General features: G+C 40.7%; 2 protein-coding genes across 3 annotated transcripts in view; one reads left to right on the top strand and one right to left on the bottom strand.

Moving 5' to 3' along the window:
• CTTNBP2 (cortactin binding protein 2) overlaps positions 1-14,831 on the top strand; it is a gene marked incomplete at its 5' end in the record, with an annotated part of 88,791 nt that extends 73,960 nt beyond the window's left edge. Inside the window, 7 exons of the mRNA XM_082309718.1 lie at positions 873-1,051; positions 4,621-4,826; positions 5,038-5,223; positions 7,036-7,096; positions 7,999-8,131; positions 10,109-10,210; positions 13,307-14,831. Coding sequence (XP_082165844.1) covers positions 873-1,051; positions 4,621-4,826; positions 5,038-5,223; positions 7,036-7,096; positions 7,999-8,131; positions 10,109-10,210; positions 13,307-13,552 — 1,113 coding nt within the window. The 3' untranslated portion in view covers positions 13,553-14,831. The remainder of the gene's footprint in view (positions 1-872; positions 1,052-4,620; positions 4,827-5,037; positions 5,224-7,035; positions 7,097-7,998; positions 8,132-10,108; positions 10,211-13,306) is intronic.
• A 6,308-nt stretch (positions 14,832-21,139) lies between these two features.
• Positions 21,140-26,181, bottom strand: part of CFTR (CF transmembrane conductance regulator) — a 90,498-nt gene continuing 85,456 nt past the window's right edge. For both annotated transcript variants that reach the window (XM_082309132.1, XM_082309133.1), the window contains 3 exons: positions 24,251-24,423; positions 23,796-23,901; positions 21,140-22,280 (listed from right to left, as the gene is read on the bottom strand). In XM_082309132.1, the coding sequence (XP_082165258.1) occupies positions 22,074-22,280; positions 23,796-23,901; positions 24,251-24,423 (486 nt within the window). In that variant the 3' untranslated portion in view covers positions 21,140-22,073. The remainder of the gene's footprint in view (positions 22,281-23,795; positions 23,902-24,250; positions 24,424-26,181) is intronic.

Here is a 26,181-nt window from a genome sequence, read left to right as displayed (position 1 = left end):
AAGATTAATGTGTTACAAAAATCTAAGGGAAAGTAAAAGCACATTTATTGTTTGAACAAGAGACTATCTCAAAGGTCCTTGCTCTGTATTCTGATACCTTGTTTGTGCCTTACTATTCATGTTTTCAGATGAAAAGCTCTTTTCCCCTTATTTTGGACTATTAGGGTATATGGGAACAGTTTAAATGTTTTTTGACTCTGTTAAGAAGCTCTGGCTTCAGTGCTGGCAAATGCTATCCCTAGTGCATCTTTTAGTGCTTCCTTTAATCCAAACTGTTCCAGAGGATAATCCTATGCTTAGGATGATGAAGACTGTAATTTGGAGTCAGATGAAATAGAAGTTTCTTCTGGCACCAAATAATTTGCCTTTAACAAGGCATAATAAAAAATATAAGTCTTAGAGGAAGGCATCTTTTCTTCATTGCTACTAAATCTAAAATCAATACGGAAATCCACTGAGAACATGCCTGGATCAGACATTACTGTTCAGTGTGATTGTATGTTCTTTTATATGCCTTATTTATATCATTGCATCGGATGTGGTAGGTCTCTCTTGTAATTCTAATCTTAAACACCGTAGAAAAAGCACTGCTGCCAAATTTGTGTCTCAGTTTCCCACAAGAAAGTAAAGGCATGTCAACTTATTGATAAGGAGATACCTTTTAAACTGTAATTGGGGAAATAAGTTTTAATACAACAAGATTTCAATATACTCCATAAAAAAGATTGACCAGTTTTTGACTGTTCTTGATTTTTGTAATAGCAACATACCAGGAAAAAAAACAAAAACCAAAACCAAGCCTTTGGGGGGTTTCAACAAAAGTGTTTGCAGCAGAGGTCTTATGTCATGTCAAACATCTTTTCTCTCTGCAGTTCAGAGGCAAAGTACCTCCTCCATGTGATCCTGTGTGCAAGATCATAGACTGGATTCTTGCTGTTTGGCACCAGCTGAACTCTTGTTTATCACGTCTAGGAGTGCCTGAAGCACTTATGGGGCCAAAACATTTCTTCTCTTGTCCCGTGGTGCCAGGGCATGGCCAAGCAACGGTGAAGTAAGATTTCTATTTCCTGTTTGACACTGTTCAGTGCCGACTAGATACTTATAACAAACGTAGCAGTTACGTTTCTCCCCAAACCCATCTGACTCAGCAACCTTGAAAATATGTTAGTGGAAGTTACTGAAAGTTTTAAACTTTTGTTTGATATTTAATTACTAGAAGAGCAATTCTGAAGGACACAAGTGGGAACTGGGTGCCTAACACTGCTTAAAAGTCAGTCTTGTTGTGATCTTTCAGTTATTTTCTGACACAGAGGTTGCAAAATATTACTTGAACTGGAATGGCTAATACTGCTCAACTCTTGAAAGGTTTGGTTCTTCATTTCAAGACAGCACTGTAAAGAAAACTGTTCATTAGTGAACAGACCAAAATAAGATTCAAGAATTCTGAGCTTGAAAAGTTGGTAAAGTCTCCTTTTGAAGTTTTGGAGAATGATTTCTCACTCTTTTCAATATCTGGTATAATTTTTAAACATACATACAATTTCACAGATGTATTAGCTTAGTAAATAAGGCAGATATATACTTTTTAGCTATACACATGGTTAGATGTCCAGTAACATAAAAGAAGAATGATGAAAATTTTGTTTTTTCTTGCCTACAATTGCATGAACATCTGCTTACATTCCAGCTTCTCTGCAAACACTAGCAAGTGATACAAGAAATAGTTACAGAATTCTAAAATATATTAATTTCATGCTAAGATGTTGTTTGGCTATATTAGAAAGGTAATGAGCCCCTAATTAAGTTTCAAACTTATTCAGAATTCAAATAACAACGTTGGTTTCTGGAGATGTGACATTACTTTTCTCGCTCTGCTTCATAGCATTCTCCTGAATTGCCACTTCTGTTCCCTCTCTGACTTTTCTCTCTTGTACTAGTTTCTGCTGACCCTTCTTCCAGGGTCCTTTGCTTAGCACGTGCAGTGGCTTTTTCATCTTTTGTTCTGTCCGCAGATCTTGATACATTTTGCTTGTCCATTTTCCTTTTTTTTCTAAAAGGACGGATTATCTAATATCCAGAGTAATTATCAAAGTCTAAATGTGGATGTAGCGTTGACTTGAAATTTTATGGGTGCTGTGAAATAAAAAGAGAATAACATATACCATGCTTTGTCTCCTGTCTCACTCTTGAATCATGTCCTCTGAAATGTCTTAATCATTTATTTATTGCAATGGCATTAGTAAAGGGCAGAAAAACTATTCTTTAGATACTTTAATTATACATTTCTGAGTTTGGGTTTCTCCTAAGTGTAGCTTTGACGGGATTCACAATGCTTCATTTTGAGCACAACCACAAAATGTCTTTTACAGTAGCGATATGCCATCTAACTCCTCATTTTAATGTAGTTTTTGTCCACTAATAAACAATTAAAAAGCACAGTGAGCACTTACTGGATGCTTTTAGTTTAGCAGCATGATGGCTAACAGTGTGGTCATATAACTAGCACTAAATAGGTTTAATTAGCAGCTCACTGGTTGCTGTTATTTCAGTCTAATTAACCACTCCTGTCCTCGTGCCCCTCCTCTCCACTGTGCTATTCTGCTGCTTTTTGCATTTGTTAAAGCTTCACTGGGTCAGTTCAATTCATGGAGACAGTAGGCAGCTATCTACAAACTGGGGTTGTCTGGGCTAAGCGTTAGCACGAGGCAAGTGGCAGCAGCAGGCAGCTGGGAAGGGAGAGAGAAGGCGTGAGAGGAAATTGTTTCCCGCTGCGTGCTGTTTCATGTAGCTTCACTTGTTTTGGAGAGTGGAGTGAATAAATGAAAATTTTAGCTACCTTTTTTTCTTGGTTATGATCTGGGGAATAAAGATGATGTTGCAGCAGTAAAGAGTTGCTTTACAGCTCTTTTTCAGGGGTGGGGGAGCGCTATACCTTTCCAAAGTATCAGATATAGCAAAGAACTGGGGACTTGATCAAGATGAGCACAAATGAAAAGCAAATGTAGGACTGAATTTAAACACCAGGTTGGAATTTTATTAAGAGAGGATGGCATTGTACAGCCCGTTGATTGTTAACTGTTAGATTAGAATGGGCTTAACTAATTTTATCTTTGCAGTGTTCATTTCTGACCATTTATACTAGCAATATTGCAAAATGTCAAAAGCTTACATAGGTAGAAATCAAGAGACAGAGTTCTTTATTACTAAAATGAAAGCAATTGTTTATTTTGGCAGCTTAACTCAGCGAGCAGAAGCAGACTGTGTCTATATGGAATGGTATCTACAACACCGTGCTAAGGAAGCTTCAAGGAACATTTCCAATATGCATTTTACATCTTATTTTAACAACTGTACTAATTATTTTTCGAAGTAATGTAACTTTTATCGAGCTTATACCAGGACTTTGTAGCATGGTTATATATCATAAAAACTCAATCTTATGCTTCATAACTAACCAAAAATACATCTACTAAATGATTCATGCATTGTAACTTTAAAAAAAAAAAAAAAAAAGTCTGCATTTTCTTTTTAACCAATCAAAAAAATCATCATAATCTTTGGGTAATAAGATGGCTTCTGTGTATCAGCGTCTCCAACAAAATGCTTCGTTTAAGTCAAACAAACATTTTAGCTTTCACTTTTTCTGAATGGATTTCTGGAAAGCTGAAACACAACATTATAGGCTATCATTTCCTGAAGACCTTTAATATAAACCCTCTGGCTCCAAATGTTACCATCTTCCTCCTATAAGAGGGTATAAGGAAAAAAAAAAAGAGTTGGATTTGATCTAAAAAAGATTGTCTATGTCATATAGATGTGAGCTGAGCATTAAGCCTGAAACTCCTAGCCTTTTTCCCTTGAGAACTATAAGCTGTAACAAATAGCATTTATTTATTTCCTAATACAAATTTTTCACTTCTGTGCTAAAACAACATAATATTTCTCTCTTAGAAAAGCAAAAGTCCCACAAGAACCATGTCCCTTTGAATAAATTTTTTGTAATCAGACCCAGTCCCTAAACCAGACAATCTGGAATATCCACATCATCCTGGAAACACAGTTCACCATAGATCAAATAAACAAAAGGAGAGTGAGAGCAAGGCAGCTGTACGAATAGAAAGGTCTTGTAAGCTGGACAAGTTTGGAAATGGAAGAATACTGGAAAGGGTGCAATCATAACTGAATACCTCCTTTTTCCCACCCTGGCAGCAAATAGGCTATGAATGAACACTTGCAAGCATGGAAACTTCTCCATGCACTGACAAAGGTGAAAGGGGATTTTTTTGTATATACATGAACACATATCTTTCTGGGACATTCTTTCTTTAAGCCTTAAAATGAAAAGGATGTTTTATAGTCCTTATCTGAAGGAGGAAAAGCATCAGATGATAAATGATTTGCCAAAGCAATCTGAAGAAAGTTAGGTCAAATAATTTATTATAAAACAAACAAATAAACCCTACCTTAAATAAAATCAGTTCCTCTCTGAAATGGGGTACAATAGGAAGTCCAAAATATATGTGTTCCTGAAAAAGAAAAATCTGATACGTTACCTAAAGTATAAAATCTTGGGGTTTGATAATAGTCTCTGAAGTTAAGGGACTCTCTGTGTGCCTACAGGTGGATGTCCAAGTTATGGAATGCTGTGATAGCTCCCAGAGTTCAAGAAGCAATACTCTCCAGAGCCTCTGTGAAAAGACCATCTGCACCAGGACAAACAATAGCCAAAAAAAATCCTAGCCAAGGTCAACAGGCTGTTGTTAAAGCTGCTCTCAGTATCTTGCTAAATAAAGCTGTTTTGCATGGCTGTCCGCTACCCAGAACAGGTAACAGTGAACAGCCTGAAAGGCTTGTTGTACATTGCCAAAGTGGGGCTTTTAACTGTTTAATTCCTTTTTTCAAACTTTCACAAAACATAACTGTAGTTATGATGGGAGGTGAGTGGGTAAAAGCATTTATAGCCACTAAACTAAGTAGCTGTATAAGGTAGTCAAATTGCAACTGTCAATTCTTAACATTGTTCTACTTTTGTTTCAGAACTAGATAATTATATAGCAGACTTTAAGGGAGGAAATTTTCCTTTATCTGTGGTTTCGAGCTACAAAAATTGTAGCAAGAAAAGAAGTGAGAATGCTTCTTGGAGAAAAGTGAGCACAAGTCCTCGCAAAAAGTCAGGCCATTTATCCTCCCAGTCATGGAATAAGCAGGAGACAAATACTGAAGGTAAAGCTTTCTATTTTCAATTCTGAAAGAAGGTGTGGGGCTTTAAGCCACATAGATGTGAATCTAACTTTTCTTCTACGTCATGAATTAAAAATTCTCAATTAAATGACACTCGTGTTTATGTTTACCAGTAAAAAATTGTTTACTTTTTTCCCCACCAATTTATTTCTTTGTGACTGTGAGGCATCCTAATTATAATTTTTGTTTGTTTGTTTGTTCTAATGCCCTTCCTGTTGTCTGATAATGAGGGAGCTTTGGCTCAAGTGGTGGAAGACTGAGCAGTGGTTCCACCTCATATTGCATGGAATGATGCTCTATCATTCTCTTCCTCAATGCCAGATGAGAGAAAGCTTCATTACTTGATTGGTACTCCTTAGTTCTGCACCTAATTTACAGTAGACCTACTTTTGGGGGTTTTTTTACATTACTTTATAGCTTCACCACAATAATTTCTGTTATCTGAATCCAAGCAAAAATAAATGAATACATGCATCCTCAGATCGTGCATCCCTTGTTCAATCTTATTAGATAAACTGAGTAGAATAATCTAGGAGGCCTGTAGTTGAAGGAAGAGATCTTTGGGTTTAAATTGAAGATTTTTATTTGATTTTCACTTTAATTGCAAAAAATAAATGTAAAAAATCTGGCGTAGTCACAGACACCATAAAGTTTTCAAGAAGTTTCCACACCATTCTCAGTATGCTGCTCGATAAAGAAGGCTTTATATGACTGGGTCTATGCATGTGTATAAATGTGAAAGTTATTTTAGTAGCTGACACTTTTGAAATGTCTTTTCACCTCAAGATCATAAGCCATCTAACAAGCAGTTTACTACACAAGGATAACATCTGGATATGTGCAGAAGCAACATATCCTTCTTCTAAAAGTACACATCTATCTAGAAGGAAAACTTGGGAATACCATAACCAAATACAATATCAAACAGGAAAACTTCTAGAGGACAAAATTAAATTGCTTATCTTTGCTTTCAGAAAATGAAGGTAACTCCTTCAGAGAGAAGAGTTAGGAAGGGATTTAGAGAGAAAGAGGCTTCCCCACACATACACTTTAGAAACAGTAAGATTCTAGCCTCAATTACCTCACATATAAAAGACTGAAATACTTGATGTCTGGTACTTTGTAATGTTAAATTGAGCTATTCATTTCCTCAGCTCTTGTTCAGAAAGAAGTCTGCTTTTGCTGACCTGCAACTCTAATGTCCTGATTTTGCTTGCTAGTTCTTGAATTGTGAATTTACCTAATCCCACTAAGAAGATTTAAGAAATCAAACGAACATAACGTGGAGTAGGATGGTTGATACTGTATCTTGTACCCAAGAATGTTCTTGGAGTTCAGTTAATATCTGTGAATATAAGTAAAAAACAGAATGGTGAATTTAATTTTAGTAGCCTTCCATTTCTGACTATCAGAATCAAATGTTGTTCCTGATTCCAAGTAAGGGTAAGTTGTTTGATTTTACTTAAATGAAGCAAATGTAAATCGTTTCCTGCTGACAAGTGATTTCTCTTTGAGAGAACTAGTAATGGTGGTTCAAGTGCCTCGCACAGAAACCTCATGTTCTGTCTTCTACAAAGGCTTGGGCAACTCATGCCTCTTTTGCCATTTTAGGTGTTCCATGTGGCCCTAATGCTACTCTGAGCAGTTTCAAGGGATGTATTCTGATCTTTAACACACTCTATTGATATAATTAGCCAGTAAATGGGAACACATTTTCCCTGTTTATCAGATTTTAGAATGAAGAAATCAACGCACATGATATCACACTAATAAGTCAGTCTCTCTTTTGTGCAGGTATAAAATCTAAGACTATGTTGCAACCAAACTGTAAGAAAAGAGCTTCTCTCACCGCAAAGTAAGTTTTAATTTCTGGTATTTGTAACACTTAGTAAACAATAAAGATGATAAAATTGTGTTGTAAACCAGCACATTACGATGAATAGATAAAGAGTTTGTATTTGGTAATGTTTTGGTTCTACATCTGAAGAAAGGAATCCTTTTTCATTTCTGAGAGAAAATAAAATTTATGTACTTCAATATAATTTTAGAATCCATTTCTGTAATTCAAACCTTGCAGCACTACGTGTCTTTTTATGTAACAGTAGTCTATGGCTTAAGAATATTATGTAACACTTACTCTGCCATGAAAAACCAACCATATGCTTTTTTCACCTGGCATTATATTTTAAAAACTTCTCTATCTCTTTTAGCTTACTGAATGGCAATTCAAAATGGTATAGTACATGCACTTTAGTCTAAATGATACAGCCTTTCTCTAAGAAAGCGTATGAATTAGCCCAAGGGAACTGCATTTGAGACTGTACTTCAATCTGAAAGCTTGGTCCTACCATATTCACAGGCCCAGAGAGCATAGAATGCTTATGCTTCCAGTGTGCCAGGGGTTTTTTAAGAGTTTGGAATTAAGTCCAAGAAGAAGAGTGGAATAAAATTGATTGCTCCGTCTTAAAAAGAGGAGAATCTTTGGAGACAGTGGGCAGAAGAATCCTGTGTTAGAATTTCAGAATGGAGAGAATAATTTGAATAGAAAGAAGATCTATTATGATAAAACAACTATTGCTGCCACTTAATTAGATGTTATTTTCTTTCTTTGTGTGGTAGTAGAGGTCATTTGGAAAGAAATTACTATTTTCCAGATGTGTATAATATTTACTTTTAAATTCTGTATCATAGCTTAATTTTAATTGCTGTCTTGGTTTTTTTTTTTGTTTGGTTGGTTGGTTGGTTTTTTTTAACCAGACCTTCAGAGAAGGATCAATTGAGAACGTTAAATCTGGAGCAAAGGCTGTCCCTTGGTTCGGATGATGAAGTAGATCTTGTGCAGGAACTTCAAAGTATGTGTTCCAGCAAATCTGAGCCTGATATAAGCAAGGTAAACACAAGATTTTTAAATAATTTATGTCATTACCATATGCAGTTGTTTGCTACGTGTTTAAAATAAATTTTTAATTTACAAGCACCACTTGAACTGAAGAAAATTATTAAATTATTTGGGAATAAGCCAAAGTCAACTAATAAATTATACATTTGAGGGTAAGTGTTCTGGTTTAATATACATTATTTTAAATTATACCTTCACTATTTTTTCTTGTAGAGGTTTTTGCAGTGGAGGCTGAAATTTATAAGTTCATAAATGCTAGAGACAATAGCCTTCTCTGCATTATTGTTCCCCATGTTGGCTTTCATGCTATCATTGCTTCCACTGGGAAACTGTTTTGTAGTCTTAAAGACATAGAAAGTTTTTCCTAATATGCATTGCACATTCGGTTTTTTTAATGTAATCCCATTAGCCATCGCAGAACTGGCTCAAAGCTCCTCTGCTGCGTAGGCAAAATTCAGTTTTGCTGCCCCAAGCAAGAAAGAATGGATTGGCCTAATTCTTTTTCTTTAACAGTGGCAGAAGAGGGTGAAGGAGGCTTGCCAGACTCATAGGTTTGGGGCTAAGTTCTATGCTGGAATGGGTTTGGGGTGGTTATGGGAGGCCTGTTGGAGCAGAGGGTAGAGCCGTGGATCTCTCTAATTTTTCATTCTACATCAAAAGCATCCAGCTCTCCCTGTAGCTGTAGCTGTTTATTCTTTTCCTTCTTTCCTCCTAGCACAGCTGAAGTAGATGGCTGCGACAGCAGGCTGTGTTCACCCCGGAGCAGCTGATCAATATCTTTTGAAACGCAGATAGAGTCAGTCTTAGACTATTGTCCACTTAGGCTGTGCATTACATCCTCTAGGATCTCCCTGAACAGCCGTTCCATTAGTTTTGCTTTTTTAATTATTCTGTTTAGTCTCAGAAGTCCACCAAGTTTTATTAAAAAAAGAAATACTGTGTTTGGGAAGATTTTTCAACCTATTTAATGAAACGCTTTATTATGGTGTTTTGGTTTGTTGTTTTGTGTTGTTTGGGTTTTTTGGTTTTTTTTAAAAAAGTACTTACAGTACTTGCATGAGTCACATGCACCAAGCTGGCAAGCTAATCACTAGTCAGTTAGCAGGGATTTACCATATCTATCCTTGAAAGAATAGGATGTGCTTAAAGAAATGGTAACCAACTTAAAATTGTGTTTAATAACATGTAAAATGTAATTGCTCGTTGTTGACAATTCAAGGAAATACGGGTTAGATAAGGAAGGAGATAGATGTCACTGTCTTTTGTTCAGTTTCCTCACCATGGGTGGAACCATCAATGGCTGGAATTTCTGTTGTTAATTCCCTAGCTGCCTAGTAGAGCCTTACTTCTGTAAGGGTGCTGTTGCCTGTTTTCTTTGGGTGATGTAATTTCAGGCTGCCATCAAAATAAGTACTTCTACTCTCTAATTTGCCCTTTCACTCGAATATGTTCCTGCTGCCTCTGTTATGTTGGGATTGAGTACTTTTGCAGTTGTAGAGTTGGATCGGATCAGCTTTCCCCAGGATAAAATACCTAGTTTTCAGTGAGGACAGAAGGCTGATCAGACTCTATTTGCTATTGCATGGTCACAAGGACATGGAAAACAGTAGGGAAGAAACATGGCAGGAGGAAGAGAAAAGGATCATTCCTTTCTGTGATGCTCCTGGGGCTGGATAAAATTTAATGGGAAACTGCCCGTATGCTCTGCTGAATAGTATTGCTCTGGAAACGTATGTTTAATCTTCCTCTGATAACAGTCGATGTGAAATCTCTCTCTTTATCTCCCGTCTCCTACAAATACACTCAAGAGTAAAGGAAAGATATTTTAATCATTCTTTGCGTATTTATGCATTGCATTGCACAGAAACCACATGAAAATAAAATCAAGACTCCACAATTCAGCAAATTAAAACATAATCTCTGCAGTGAATAATTAAAAAAAAGTCACCATTTTCTTACTTTTTTTAGATTGCAGATTCTAAGGAAGAGCTATTGATGTTCAATAACACTCAGAACAGTCCTGTATTTTCAGCAAGTGGTACTAACCCAAGTAAAACAACAGCACAAAAGGTAGGTGAAATGAGTTTTGTAGTAGGGTAGGAAAGGTGTCTTGAGTTGCTCCAAAATCTGAATTCCTGATTGGAACCAAAGAATTAGTGTTCCAGTGCCCTGTTTATTACAAGAATAAACTGTCATGATTCTTAGGAAACTTGCTAGACATACCATGCCAAGTTTCTTCCATGTGTCTTAATGGAAACTAAAGATTTATTAAACAATGGATGTTATTTGCTTCAGTTTTCATGTTTATATAAAGCCATCTCCCTAGGCCAAGTAGTGTTAACATTACTTTGACATTGTAAGTTATTTGCATCACAGTTTGAGAGAAATAAAAGCCCTCAGTTCATTTTTTCCCCCAATTAATATTCTGTAAGTTTGCAAGAGCGCAAAACTCTTAAATTCTTGATGTAAAATTGCTGGCTCATGGTTGATTTTTGTACCGCATTTCTTTTTTTTTGTGATTACCCAAATATATATGTTTTCAAACCACTGTTTTCCTAAGTGTTATTATCTAAGTAGAATTGAGCTGCTCTGGTGTCAAAGTTCTCAGTGGCAGAAATTTTGAGGAGACATGATGTTACCAGAGTTTGTGAAGAATAGCATTTTCTTTTTTTTTTAAGAAGGGATTCGGTTTCTTTTTTCTACCTAGCTGTTTGTTGTAATATACCATTGTCTTGCCATATTATTTATGAGAAATCAAAAGAAACCCTATAAGTTTGGTGATTCTGGGAAAAGATAGTCTAAATGTAAACAAACTTTAGTAACTTCAGAACAGTTTCAGAGTGGGAAGATAAGCTGAATACTACTGAAAGATATAATAGGTCCGCTATCTTTTCTTCTTCTTTTCAGAAATTGAAATCACTGTTTGTGGGTCCTAACTTCCCTACTAAATATGAAGATAAAATTATATCCTGCTTACTTTTCATTCTTTGGATAAAAAAGTAAAAATTATGCTTTCTCTATTGTTACACTTTTTTGCCCTTTTCTTTCTTGCTCTTTGTGATTTTGAACAAGAGAGCTTCAGAGCACACGGCTCAATTAACCTTAGCCAGGGCAGAATCTGTTGTCTGTGTTCCCTCACTAGGCCTTCTATGTTCTCTCAGTAAGGGCCCTCTAGAGTCCAATCCAGACACTTTTATCTGACTACAGTAAATTGTTTTCTAGAGACATTCTGTCTATTTTCTGTAGCTGCAGTGAAGTAGCCCTGAAAATAGCTTAACTTGCACACCTAAGCATTAAAAAAGCTAAGCTGGGTGAGACGACTTGCCACCCTTGCCATCATATTTTTTCATATCCAAATATTCAAAATGTTAGAATATTTTCTGTAATTTTACTTAAAATCTAGAGAACAGTCTCTGCTGAACAGAAACAATTTTAACATTGCAGATTCACATTTAGATATACTGCTTTTGAATATTTCTCGACATATATTAATTTCAGAGATTCCGAATCAGAGCTTCACATGGCAGTGATGCCTGGATAATTTGGTAAGTCAGCTGACTTACCCGTTCCTACTCTAAATTTTTCCTAGTGAATTTTTTTTCCTTTTAAAATTCCTTCTAATAATGTAAGGCATAAGTATATTGACTTTGGAGGTAGACAACCTTAGCTACCTTTGAGTTTTTTGAAGAACTTAGTCAAAAGATTTCATATGGAATAAAAAAAATTGATTTCCCATATCTTCATGGGGAAATGTTGGCCAAAATGAAGGAAACACAACCCAACCTTTTGCTAGAGGGGAAAAAGGTCTAATTGAATGACAAGCTTCTGTTTCTAGATTGAATCGTTGCTACAACAAATTTATCAAAAATCTAGAAGAGCACAGTCTCAGTTCAGAAGCAGAAGTCAAACTTTCAGAGGCAATTGTAACGACGATAAACTTGTGCCGTTGCAATAACAGGTGTCTGAAAAAGAGTTTGAGATTAGAAAAGCATCCTTTTCTGAACATAAATAGAATTCTCTAGGTAACAAAAGCAATACTGCATGAGCAGAGATCTTATAAACAGTAATGAGACAAATTACTTAAAAGGGCAACATACCCATAATTAATTTTTTTTAATTGGCTGAAAGAAAAAGTGCTTTCAAGTATGTGAAGGAGAAAGAGAAAACTGATAAGAGATGCAAAATCTTTGATCCAGGACACAAACAAATTGATGGAATCAAGGCTTAATAAGGAATAGACAGTGATGAATAGTCTGTTTTCATGCCACCAACCTTTACGTGAAGAGCAGTAGATGATGGCGAAAATGAACTTTTTAATATTGCTTCCCAGAGCGGGATCTGGATTCAACTCATGCTAACAGTTAAGGTCCTAATTCTCCTTTCCTGGCAGTGGAAAGACAGGCATCTCTCATGAAAGATGTATGTTAGTGACCATCATAAAATGGCTTAACTAACCTCTTTCTGCTTGGCTATAAAGGATCAAAAAATGACACCATACCTTCCTTTGGCACTTCAGGTATCTAAATTTGGAGAGGGTGAATATTGTCCAGTTTTTAAGAATGTAGCTTCTTAGCACAAATAATTTGAGATGCTAAAATCTTATTTATAAGAAAACAATCTACAAGATTATGGATTAAAATGTAACTAGCATTTCAACTTCCGTTCTTGAAGTATTATTTTTGTCATGGTTATTTTGTTATTCTTTGTAGCCTTGATGGTACGAAATAGTAAATCTCTTTAGTCAAGCTGTAAAGTTGAATTTTCTGGTCATAACTACCTAAATTTCCATTTTTTCCCTTTTAGCTGTGGCTGCAGCTGTCATTTTCCCACAGTAATGAAAGAAAGAACATGTATTTTTTTTACTTGGGTACTTATGAAATTGAGACCTCTGAGAAGCAAATTTAAGTTTTTTTGCAATGGCAATACAAAAACCCTGCTGCCTTATTTTGGTATTCTAAGACGTTGACGATATTTCCTTTCAGTCAAAGAAGCAAGAAAGAGCCATCGTTTGTTCACCAAGTAGTAAGAAGCTGTCATATTCGACTGCAAAAGATTGTAAATAACAAGGGTTCCATGGGGCTGAGTAGGGTTGGTTGGTTGTTTTTCAGGTCAAGCGGCAATAATTATTTATACAGAAAATGCTTTTTTTTTTTTTTTTATTCGCAGGATGGAATGCGTCCTCTCAGCAGCAGTCGAACTGTGGAAAGCAGCAACAGTAAATCAAAGACAGAGTTGGGTGTTTCAAGAGTTAAATCTTTGCTTCCTGTTCCTAGAAGTAAAGTCACCCAGCCTTCTCAGAATACTAAAAAAAGCAGCAGCAGTAATACAAGGCAAATAGAGGCAGATAATAACACAAAAAGAGAGATTTGGAATTTGCACAAAAAAGAACAAATAGAAAAATCTAATAAATAAACCTGCCTACCATACAATTTTCTGTGTTCATATAATCTCTATTGCGAAGAACCAAGTACTCAAATATGTAAATATTTTTTTAAAATAAACTGTTTCCCTGTAATGTAAAGTTTGTACAGGACCACAGTTTTATTTCTTTGTAAATCAGCTGGAAATTATATTGATTTAAACTTCAGAAATGGGCAGTTTTGCCACCTTCATAGATGTTTTTTTTTTCTTCTTTTATTAGGAAAATTACTCATTTGAATGATAATATTCAGGGGTATTACCACAGGATTCTCTTTGTGTATATACTGTACATAAATATATTCTATTAAGTTCATGTGTTAAACTGCATTCAGATGAGTTGCACAATATGTACAGCAATGGCTCAAAGCTATTGTACATGCATTTTAAAGACATGTTTTTATCTTCACTTAATGAAAAATTAATGGAATGTGGCAATAACTAAAATGATTGGAAATGCAGATCAATTACTTTCAGCTACAAGCCATATTAAATACTTTGATTTCCCCATCATCTGCCTGCTGAATTGTGATTTTGTTTCTCCCGAGCTTCTCTTCATCTAAAATGTCATGAATTTCCGTTATAACTTTTGTCTTTTAAAAAAGGAAAGAGATTGAGAAATTAAAATGCAATAAAAGTTATTTTTCTCAGACTCTTATTCTTTGATAGAATTGAAGAAAATGTGATCATTTATTAACCTAGTTTTTCTTGTATACTGTAAAAACTTTTATATGCTTCATTAGTGTTTTAAAAGTATCCAAGAAATAATAGCGTTTTACAGAAACAGATTTTACCGAAAAGGAATTTGAGCACAAGCTTAACTACAGTATTATCAGAGATAATGTAGTAGCGATAACACGAGTTACTATGTAATTATCAATTTCTATCGTGGATTTAAGATGTAATTGCTGTGAAATGATACCTGAGCTGCAGTTAAAATTAAGTCTTTTACATTCCCCCCGCCCCGCTACAGAGGTAGATCGTGTTCCCACGAGGGAGAGTTCCTACAAAGGGAATATTTCCCCTGTCTCTCCTTACGGTAGCTACAGTTACAGGCGTGTGAACTGTAACAACGGGGAAACGCTCGCTGTCCCGCTGCCTCGTCTGGTAGGCGAAGTGCAGACGTTTCTCGAGATCAGCCTTGGATGCCTTCTGGTGGGCTGTCGGGCGGTGGCTTGAGGGCTGTGGACAGCAACGTGGGCAGGCCTGTCGCTTCCACAGCAGCGCTTTTTCTCAAATTAAGCCTGGAAGAGGAAAGGATTACCTAACTGTTTCCTAACGCTTCACCTTTGTATGTAAAACACTCATCCCAAACTCATGTCAATAAAATTTTTGTACTGCGTATTGTCTTTCTGTCTCTTAGTTTGTACGTGTGTGTTATCTCTGTCGATACAGAATATTAGAAGCTTAGTTCTGTAATCATTTCCCGCACAATATATTTAGAAAGTACCACGTATTTTGGTAATCACTGGTTTATTAAAACTTCGATTTCTTGTGTGATAGTAACATATAACTGAATACTGATGATTTCTCTCGAGGTGAATTTTTCTTTTTTTGGCAGTAATTTTGGCACTGAAAAATGGGGTGCTGCTTTTGCAGCCGGCTCTTAGCAGAACGAGTCAGCTGCGAAGCGCTGTAGGGCAGAGCAAGGGGGCTCGGCAGCCGGGGCCCCTGCTGCGCTGCAGCAGCGCCAGCGGCGGTGGGGTAGCTCGGGTGAGAAGCTCAGGCGCGGGTTTCGTGGTCAGGAGGAACACAAAATGGAAAACGTTTTTTGTAGCGATCACATGAGTTGCAACATCAGGATCTGTAATATCAATAAATTTTTTTTTTTTTTTAAAAGAGCTGTAAGAAAAGAAGAAAAATCCTGACGTGCTTCTAAGCCAGGTTTGTTCTACATTGAAAAATACACCTTGGAAATGTCAGCCCTCCTTTAGATCAAGCGCTAGCAGCATGCTCCTGTGTGGGAAGATCTTAGGCACAGTGTCCTAAAGCGTGTTTTGAGATCTATTCTAAGACTGTGTATTGTCTGTGAGAATCAAAAGTCTTCTGTGCTGTACTTGGAGTGAAAATCTGCAGAAGACAGAGTAACTTTGATCATCTGTTCATGGTTTGAAAGTTAGGTCTCTACTGCTAAATTTAGCATTGCCTTTCGATGCCCTCATTATCCCTTCCTTCCAGCCTGCTGTCCTCATCTCTCCCCATCTGCACCTTTCACCTGGCTGACTGCTACCTGCTAGCGTTTTATTTGTCCGTCTGTCAGTTCAACACAGTCTGTGCTCTTCATACATCTTTAATCACACGGTATTTTGCAGATCTCCTAATTGAACCTTATCTTCTGTAGTAACTGTTAAGCTCTCTTGTTAGGCCCTGTAGGCTCCTGCCCTCAAATGCTGACAACCACGTAACTGTGAAAGAGCTTGAAAGGGCAGTCAGGCCCTGGAACAGGCTGCCCGGCGAGGTGGTGCAGTCCCCGTCCCTGGAGGTATTCAAAAGAAGGGTAGACGTGGTGCTCGAGGACATGGTTTAGTGGTGGACTTGGCAGTGCTGGGTAAACGGTTGGACTCGATGATCTTAAGGGTCTTTTCCAACCTTAACGATTCTATGGTTCTAGGAACATACTGGCTTCTCCCTTGGTTTGTCCTTTGGGTTGTGAGAGGTTGTGCAGAAGCAAGGCAAGGCTCTGTTTGTGAGTTCAGGGCTTCGCTGTATCTTCAGGTTCTTCCTGTGATGCTACAAACAGCACTCCCCACACACGGCTTGGAATATCAACTGCTCTCCTTTCGGGTTAGTAACGGGCAAAATCCTTTCTCTTCGTTCCTTCCTGTGTCTTAAGCAGAGAGGTTTTAAGCGTGCTGCCTGTGGGGGACCACGCTGCTCCATGCTGTGCTCTGCTCCCATCTATGGCCCATTTCCATGTCTTTAAAAGAGGTGAGGTAAGTGAAGAGAGAGAGACCCTGTCTGCCTGGAGGAGTCCCAGAAAGTACCGGGAATCGTCTAAGGTTGCACCCGTTCCACAGGACGCTACGTCAGGGAAAAGACTTTTAATTTAGCCCCTATCTGACCGCACAACGCTCCTTATACACGGGCTCAATCTCTTCAACCAGAGGAAGATGAAAGATCATTCTCATCCACCAACGACCTCGGTAAGTCCTAAACATTCCCGCTCTCCACGTCAGTCCTGAAAATGAAAGCTCTCGGCATGTCTCCTGTGGTTCTTATTTCTTGACAGAACATAGCATATGTTCCTTAAAAGAAGGTCTGAGTCCATCAGACAATATTTGCCTCAGTTATTTTGTTGCTGTGTATGAGCTCCAAAATGAAAAGTGTGAAGAAACCTGCTCCATCACTCAACACAGGCAGCAACATTCATCAACAAGAGCAAAATCGGAGGGCCTCAACTTCTGAGGCTTGTTTCTTCCCACAATACAGCTCACGTTTGTTTATGAAACAAATCAAACCCCTCCCTTTTTCCAGTAAAGCTGGAGAAGCAGAAATAGCCTCCAGGGGTGGAAGATGCTTGTGGAAGGAGCCAATGTGGAGAAAGGATGAGGGACCGCTTTCTGGGTGCTAACTCTGGCTGAAGTCACGTTTATGATGTTCAAACCATAGTTGAGAGATTTTAGAATTACAAAGCAGGCTGTTCTTCAGAAACGCGAAGTCAAAGTGACTGGTGAGACAGCACGAGCTGGAGCAAAGGCAGATTCAGAAGGCAGAAGTTTGCTTTTCCACGCAGTTAAGATATCGGAAAGGACGGACTTGTCATCCCAAGGATTCAGAGGAACGGAAGGAAGTCGAAGAGGGGAAACACTTCCTCAGCAGAGCGGTAGTCCGACAGCAGTTTGGCTACTGTTAGCTCCAAAAGGGGCTGGGATGCGGTCCCTTATCTCTTACAGCGCAGTCCAGGCTTAGGAGAAGACAAAGCACAAGCAAGCGGCAGGTCCGGTCGGTGGCACCTTCCTTTTCCAGCTGCAGAGGCTGCACCAAACTCACAGGCTCTTCACAGAGACAGCAGCAGCCCCCAAGCACACCAGAGTGACCAAACCCCACGCTTATCTATCATCCAGTGCGTTTAAAAGCTTTAGGGAGAGGAAACTAAGGAAACCCGTTCCCACGTTAAAGCTTTGATCGCAATGAGGCAACCTGTTGAGAAAGAAAAGAAAGTAGCAGGCAAGAAAGTTAGACATCACTTGAAAACCTCCAGCTGCGTTTACACGCGTTGTATTTTGAGACTGAAGTAAGTCCTGGTGAATAAAATTAGTAGAAATATTGTTTATCCTAGGAAAAGGAAGCTGCTTTTGGAGAACATGAGGGTTTGCAAAGGCAATGTGTTATTGTATTGCATTGCACGTTGCTTAAGTTGCAAGAAAATTAGGCAGCAATTAATTGTCCATTAGTGAACAAGTGTACATGCAGTTTTAAAGGGCATTTTTTTCCCCAACGTAAAGTCCTAGCCACGTAATGGTAAAGCTAAAATACCAAATCTGTATCAGAAAGAGGAGAAAAAAGTTACCAGAATGCTTTTTAGATAAAGTAAATCAAATGCAACAAGCATATAGTCCTGAACTGACCTCCGACAATCCCCGCCAATTCAGACTTCATTGGAACGCGAGGAGATGTCTCACAAGGCCCCTTTTCCAAGAGCGCCACGTTTCAGGGAGAGGACTTAAACCTGTCGCTTGGGCAGGGTAGAGCTGACGCGGGGCAGAGGCAGCGCGGGGGGTAGCAGCTCCGATAGCGGTGTAGCCGGCCGAGGGGCGTGAGGCTGGTGGAAATGGAGGAGGTGGAACTTCAGAAAGACTTTGGGGGGGGGGGAAAGACTTCTTTATGACTAAAATACTAAAGTTGTAAGACACCAGGTAAGCAACTGTGAAAGCAAAGTTGTATTTTGGAACAGCAAGCTTTGAGCGCAGTGAGATATTGAGCAGTTCCCACTAATGATGATTATCAAGCCACTTTGTGTAGTAATTTTGTACGTAAGATTTAAGAAGATGGCTAAATGTGTAGAGTTCAAGTTTGTTTAGGTTAAGCTTGCTTGGTCATTGCTTTCCTAAGAGCTTCTTAGTGCTGCATTAGCAGTTGGGCCCCCCCGCTCCTCTGTACTTACGGAGCGCCACAGGTCCTTTGCGGGGTAATATTTCACTCTTTTCAATTTTTTTTTGCTTCTTCCAGGCAGGCTGTAAAATCAAATCTTTATGTGTAGTACTAAAGTCAGCAGGCTCGTCTCTTTGGCCACATATTACACCCCCCCCCCCCACCTCCTTTTAACAGTACAAGTGTGTGTTTTTAATAACAAAGAAGTGCTTTGGGAGGGGGATTCTTTTTTATGCAGCTGGTTTGTTTTACCAAATGTATGAGAAGTAAAGCACGTGAAAAGAAAACTTCTCCTAAATAATGCTCCGCCTGTGTTTATGAAGGTCATTGGGTTTCTTTTCTTCCACTGTGCTTGGGTTATAGCCTCGTTTTCTTTTCTTTTTGTTTTGTTCCCCCCTTGTGCTCCATTTTCCACCATGAGCAGCACGTGCAACTTCCCAGCTCAGCTTCAGGCAAGGAGCCCTGGGAGCTGTTGTTATCCCACCGGCGGCAAGTACAAGAACCCTCCTTCCAGAAGGTAACGTGCTCTTCTCGACCTTTGCTGGGAAGCAGCTGCCCTCCTCCTCCTCCTCCTCATTACGGAGGCTGGTACTGCCTTGCCTCCTGTTCCAGCCTGAGCTCCCCAGCAGCTGAAGCAGTTGGTTTTGGACTGAAAGAAACAGCACCTTCTCCCCCAGCCTTTTCCCGCTTGCCCTCGGAGGGCAGGGAGGGGCCGACTGCCGCAGGATCTCGCCTGGGCTCCTTGGGACCGGCGGTACGGCCTACGACGGTAGGGCAGAGGCTGTGGCGGTGAGCGTTGTGCAGCGCGGGCTACAGGGTGGGGGGCAGGCAGCTGATGACTGACTGATTTTTTCCTTCAAAGCGCTCCTTCAGGGTGTTTGTGTCAGCTTCCACACGCATCCCCTCTGCTACGTGCTTCTCCTGTATTTACTTTTCCTTTCTTGAAGCGTCTCCTTGCCCGCTCAGTCCAACTCGCCACCTCCTAACTCTAACAATGACCCCCAAAAAATCGGCGCTAATTGTGCAAGCTCTGAAGCGCGCGCTGACTCTGGTGACGCAGTGGTTCTTTTCTGCTGATCTTGCCATATCATCTTGTTTATTTAGATAATAGACTCTCCCGCATGGTATGTCTGCTCCTCTGAGTAACATCCTGAGAAAGAGCGAGCCGTGGCATTCCTGCTGGGGCTTGGCCGCGCTGCAGCGGCCCTGGCCTCCCGGCCAGGCTTGGCCGCGCACGCTCTGAGGACTTGTACGAAGGGAGAGCTGGCGGTGAGAGAAAAGTGATACGGATACACAGCTTGAGGGGAACAGTTCGAGGGGGCAGGGGCATGGAGGTGGGATTCGGAAATGGTGCTACTTCAATATACCGTTCTTTATCAGTTGCTATAAAGGTTAAAGCAAGCAGAGCTTGGTGGGAGAGAACAGTGGCATGGCAAAACTGAGACTCAAGGGTATCCAGAACTCTCTGTGAGCAAGAAGCATCGCTTCATGGAGAAGCTTAGGCAGAGGAAGGAGATGTTCACGCAGACAGAAAGGAAAGAGACCCAGGTAAGCGCTAGAAGATAGACGAGAATAAAAGTGCAGCAAGAAGGACCGGGTGGGAAAAGTAAGCTAGAAGAAAAAAGCATATTTGCAGAGGAAATATGTAATGTGGGACAGAAAACACGTAACGTGGGACAGAGCCGGAGGAAAACGAGAGTGGGGCAGGGAGAGCGGCTGCTCCGGCGTGAGCACCGGCCGCAGCACCGCCGGCGGCTCTCCCGCCCGCCGCCAGCCCGCCGCTGCCGCAGCCTGGGGCCCAGCTCCCGCTGCTACGTTCCACCTAAAGCAGTTTATTTTCCAGACTTCAGGTGCTGCTGCTTGCAGCTCCAGGGCTCAAGTGGTGCGAAAGACACAAAGCTCATTTATAACCGCTTCATATCTGTAAAGCATTTGAGCGGCGGCGCTGCTGACCAGCTGGTAGCGCTGCCCCTAAAAAGCCTCTTTTTAGAGCCCTTCTGTTGCCAAACGACCCCCCCCGGGCTGCCGGAGGCTGCGCGGGACCCCGCCGCCCGGCCCGGCCCCGCGGGGTTCGGCCGCTGCTTTTGTAACAAATAAAACGTTTTTATTAAAAACCAAGCGCGTCTTTTGACGGGCAGCAATGACGAAGCAGAAGTAGCAGAATCGGTCTGCGGTGTCCGCACGGGGCGGGGGGGAGTGTTGTAGCGCGTCGTACAGGCAGTTTCTTTTTTCTTTTTTTTATTTAAAGAAAAAAATAATCTAAAATGTCTGTATCACTGGAATACTTTAGTGCACAAAGACAGCATTGGACAGTACCAGGCCTAACTCTGGGGCTGCCCTCGTTTTTCACAGCTCGATCGTAATGTGACATCGAAGACCAGTAGCAAAAAAACCCCAACAATCCAAATATAAAACTTTTTGTACAAATATATTTTTCTTTATAGTACATAATCACTCTTAAAATACATCATTTCCTTAGTAAATGTTTGCAACAATATTAAAATAAATAAAATATCCTAGAGAAAGTCCAGTTTCATCATAAAACTGCAAACCAGAAGAGTATAAAAATCAATGTCATTATTAAAGTCTACTTCAGAGAGGTTTCTCCTTTTTTTTTTTGGCCAGAGTAAAAAGCACGTAAAGGTGCCAGACCTACGCAGACTATTAGGGTTCCGCTGCCAGGAGCCCTGCCTTCCGCTAGACACCGATGCCAGCCTGCACGCGTCCCGCTGCGAGCGTGTGCAGGGTCGGGTTGACAGCCGCCTACGTTTTAAGAGGAAATACCAATTCTCCCTTAAAGGCGGAGACGTGACAGATGTTGACTGGCTTGCAAGGCAATATCCTCTCTTCCTTCACTCTCACCTACGCACACGGAGCGGTGCGCTGTTAGGAAAGGGCATTTGGCCATTTCTGCTAAGTTGAAATTACAGTTGCTGCCTGAAAAACAAAGAGGAGGAAGTTTTCTGTGCGCCTTGCTGATTGTGTCCCTTAATTCGTTTGCAGGAAGGGAATCCAAAGAAGCTTTTTACATTCTGATTTTCCTATTTTCCACCCAGGTTTGATTATTTTTCTCACATTCGTCCTGCTGTCTGGACCTCTCACCCCAGCAAGAACATTTCTAAAAGTTTTCTGAAACGATTATGTCGGGCAAAGCAGGTTACTTCTGCTTGCCATCTCGTTTGTACCTTTCAAAGGAAGTCTGGTTTTACCATTTACAAGTGGCAAAACGTCAAAGTATTTACTAACTTGCACACAATTAACCACGAAAGGGAAGTAATTCCCAAATTCACGTGTAGTCGCTGCAGCGAACACCTCCTGCAAGGTTCGATTTGTGCCTGGCTCCCGCAGGTTCAGAAGCGCTGGTCCTGTCATCGTGGGGCACTGCTGATGATTCTCTCCACAAAAAAGGTGCCCACACTAGGTCTCACAGCCTCGTCTCCTGCACTTCTTCCTCCGTCTCCTCTTGCAAGGCAGTGATTTTGGGCCGAGGCTTGCGTTTGCTGGAGTTTCTGTGGTGTACCGGCAGTAGCTTAAGGCGATCGGCGTGGCTGATGGCTTGCCTGAAGGAGCTCTTCTCGTTCAGCAGCTTCTGAATGGATTCATATTGCCGCAATTTATTGTCCTCGATTACCTGAAGAAACATATCACTCTGTTAAATGGGCAACAGTGGGGCTGACAAAATTCAGCTAACACAACTAACGGAGCAGGGAAGAGACATAAAGACACAGCAGAGATCTCCTTCTAACAGTAAAAGCCCGATTTACAGTTTGCAACTTCTGATCACAACCATAAAAACAGATGTTAAAATTTTAACATGTGGAAAAGGTGCCTATTGCTCAAGTTACAAAATGCCGTTGGGCTTGCTGGTTTCTCCTTGCAACTTGAATTTCATCTCTGAGATTGTTTGTTGAAGTCTCCAGGTACCGTGGCATTTCCCCGGCACTGCTAAATTGCCAGGTTAGGAAAGCGTTAACTGCAGAAAACAGAGTTGTATCGCAAGCAGGGGGAGAGGGCTGCCAGCAAGGTGCCAGGCCTTCTTTGCTTTCTTCTCGCCAAACAAGGAAGCGCTGCCGGCCTGTGTTTGAAGGAGACAACAGGTTTGCCCTGTACGGCTGTGCCAGCCTCCCCGCTCAGGCGGCAGACGGGGAAAAAATCAGGCTCCTCCGCTGGTACTGCAGTGCCAGCACATCTCGGGTGAGGGCACAGGTCTGATGGGAAAGAGTTTTTAGCAGCTCTGTTGCTAAAATGTTGTTCGGACGGTGGGAAACCTGCTCCGGGCAGAGGCTGCGCGCCTGCCGGGCCTCTGCCGACACAGCCGAGCGCAGCACAGGCTGCAGGCTGGCGGCGAGGCTAAAGTCCAGCACGTGTATAGGAGCAGCACGTCCAAAAGGACGTACAACCTGCCTCTTGACTAGCCTGCTTCAACTTCAGACTGTATTCCTCCTGCTGTGCTAATACACCCAAGCAAATACACATAGAAAATGATGTTTCACGCCACTAATAAAATGAAGGTCCTCTCTTATGGAAGAGTCAAGAAAATACAGAGGAAGGAACCTCATTTTTAAGAACAATTACATAACTTGCCTTTTATTTCCTTTACTAACCATTTTTATATAACAAAGGAAATACGCCAGGACTTCAACACTTTGTCACCTTGATTAAATGGGAAAGGAATATTCAAGTGGCTTGATGAAAGAAATCAGCCATTCTGACCATCAGTTGTTTTCTCAGGAAACCCCTCTGCCCCATGGAGCCTCCCATTGTTCAAGAGCAAGTGCAGCTGTTTCTGCATTAGCAATGGTAAAGCTCTCTGAGATGCTGGGATTTTTCCGGAGCTCCTGAGCCAATCGGCAATATAAGGCACCTGGATCAGCAGCTGGGTAACCTACACAACTGTCCTCCTGGCTGACAGGAGGAATCCAGCTCTTCCAGAACGTGACCCAGCTCATCTGAACACAGGTGTCTGTGACAGCTCAGGTGAAGGAGCAAACAGGAGCCTGCTGCTCTTCTGCAGGTGACTAGGTTGCTCGCCTGTCCTGAGTGACCCCCAGCAATCCAGCCAACTTCATCCATTCTGCTTGGTGTGTTTTGCACATTCATCAAATGTAATGAAACGACGGTACGTGAGACTATGAGAAACGCTCACCAAAAATCGCTGGCACTCCAGCATTGCCTCCAGCCTGTGTTCGGAGAGTACCACCGTGCAGTTGGCAAACGCATGCTTCAGAGTCTTCCTGATCACTTGGGAAGTTCTGAAAGGCAAACAAGCATCAGTGTTTAGACTGCAACGTACATGCCAGCATAGCTCATAACTTTATTGATGGCATTTAGTAGTCTAGCTGTGTGTTGTAAAGCTCACGTGCATGGACACCAACACTCTGCAGTGTCCCAGCATGCTGCATTTCTCCTGTGAAAGTGCGTATCAGCCATAAAGCTAAGGTTGTAACTAGGCTTCCCTGATCCCTCATGCAGAATTACTAACATACATTTCTGAAATCAGTTTAGCAATGGACCGGGCAAGTTATAGAAGGTCTCTTTTGGTGGTGCTGCCTCACTGATTTTATTTCATATTAGAAGAAAAAACAAATGATCAAAACGTACACGGGGTCCAGGTGAGCACTTGGTTCATCCAGCAGCAAGATTTTAGCTTTGCTGAGAACTGACCGGGCAAGGCACATCAGCTGTTTGTGGCCGTGGCTGAGGACGCAGCCTCCATCCACAAGAACAAAATCAAGCTGGCCTGGAAATTGCTCAATTACAGACTTCAGCCCAACCTGCCGGAAAGAAGGAGGACAGGAAAAACTGGTGAGATACAGTTACTGCTGACTGTGGGTACAGCAACCAATGCCTTTAATGTCCTTGCCTTTCATTCCTCACAGCAAAGAGAAAATATAAACTGATGAAAAGGAGAATCTGTCCTATAAAGACTACAAGCTAGTAGCTGGATGATGTGAAAAGCACTGAAATATTTGACTCTTACAACATGCTAGGATTTATGTGGGGAAGCTGAGAGTTAATGCTTCATTTGTTTGTCACATACAATGAGTTTTGGCATTTTGACCAAAACATTCTGAGCTAGCAGGCTAGAGAAAGCAATACATTTGAAACTTTTTATCCAGCAGTGATGCACATCCTTGGAAATGTTAAGGAAAGTGATTTCTGAAAGGAAACCAGGCCTCTTTGGTTACTAGGAGTGTGAAAAGAAATGACCAAAATTCACATGCTACATTACAGCAACAGAGAAAATAAGCTAGGTCACCACGGCCGTTGTGTTTATGGCTCTGAGAGCGTTTCCATCTGCTCCTTTTGCTGCCCCAAAGGTCTTGTGCACTTTGTTCATACTAATGGCATCACGGGCTTCCCTCTAGCACTGCTGACAAAGCGTTTAGAGGGGTGCCCGTGCCAAGTGAAGCTGCTTCACTTGGACCAGAAACCAGAACCCAGCCCAGGAGACGTCTTCTGACTGTTTCTTCCAGTGCTCCTTTTTGCTCTCATTGGGAGATGCATTTTGTACACCTCAAAGCAAAGCTTTGCATCTTCCACAGGTCCAAACCAACTGTGCTCCTTGGCCTGATCAGCAGCGTCTACAGAGAAATTTTTGTAAAATATGAGAACTAGGAAACATCTGTGAGTTGCATTGCTCCAGAAGATGTTATAAAAATGCAATGCAACCCGAGTGGTTTATGAAGAACCCACCTTGGATCTTTGAAATATTACTGATCTGCAATTCATTTTCATCCCAGGGCAAAAAAAAATTTGAATTCCTCCTTTGTGTTTCCATTTTACATGGAAACCATAATAAACTGGGGTGTGTGGGTACGTCTGTTGAGTTTCTGAAGAGTTCATTATTTTATTTATAAACAAATTAAGGCCACTGCTTTGTTCCTCACTCCTCTTTTGAACACACATCGTGTCCTTAAATGAAATTTTGCAACTAATGGCTGGAAAAGGTGCTTTCTTCTTAAAACAGCGCAAGGTCTCTCCACGTACCTGTAGGGTCCTGACAGCTGACTGCAAGAGTAAAACTTAACCTCAAATGTTGACGCAAATCTGACAGATTCAGGTGCTGAAATATGAGGGCAATAAAAAGTGAAACATCTGATATCTGTTCAGACAACGCCTTGCTCTCTGCAGCTGTTTGCGAGGAGCATAAAAAGCTGATGCTGATCTCAGCAGGATCCTCTAAATCCTCAGCAGCCAACATGAGTCAGGGATAAGCTGACAGTTAACTTTCTGTGCCGTGCTCCCGAAGTTACACTGACTCACTGTTGCTAACAAGCCAGATTTTGAGAGCATGAACTTTGTAAACAATCCAATCACTCCTACTAAAAAGTATTACAGCTCTTTTTCTTTTCTATTTGCTTTGCTCTCTTGCCTGTGCAATGACAAACTCTGTATCACATATGGATTTGCCAAGCTCCTTAATGATAAACACTTCAAAATCATTTTTTTTCACACCGTTGTAAATGAGGTTTAGCTCTTTAAAATCCCAGGCTCGATTCACATGCGCAGTGAAAACAATCCTCAAAAGC

The sequence above is a fragment of the Platalea leucorodia genome, assembly GCF_965183815.1.
Source record: "Platalea leucorodia genome assembly, chromosome: 4".
NCBI classification, from domain to species: Eukaryota; Metazoa; Chordata; class Aves; order Pelecaniformes; family Threskiornithidae; genus Platalea; species Platalea leucorodia.
This window is presented reverse-complemented; position numbering and strand designations above follow the sequence as displayed.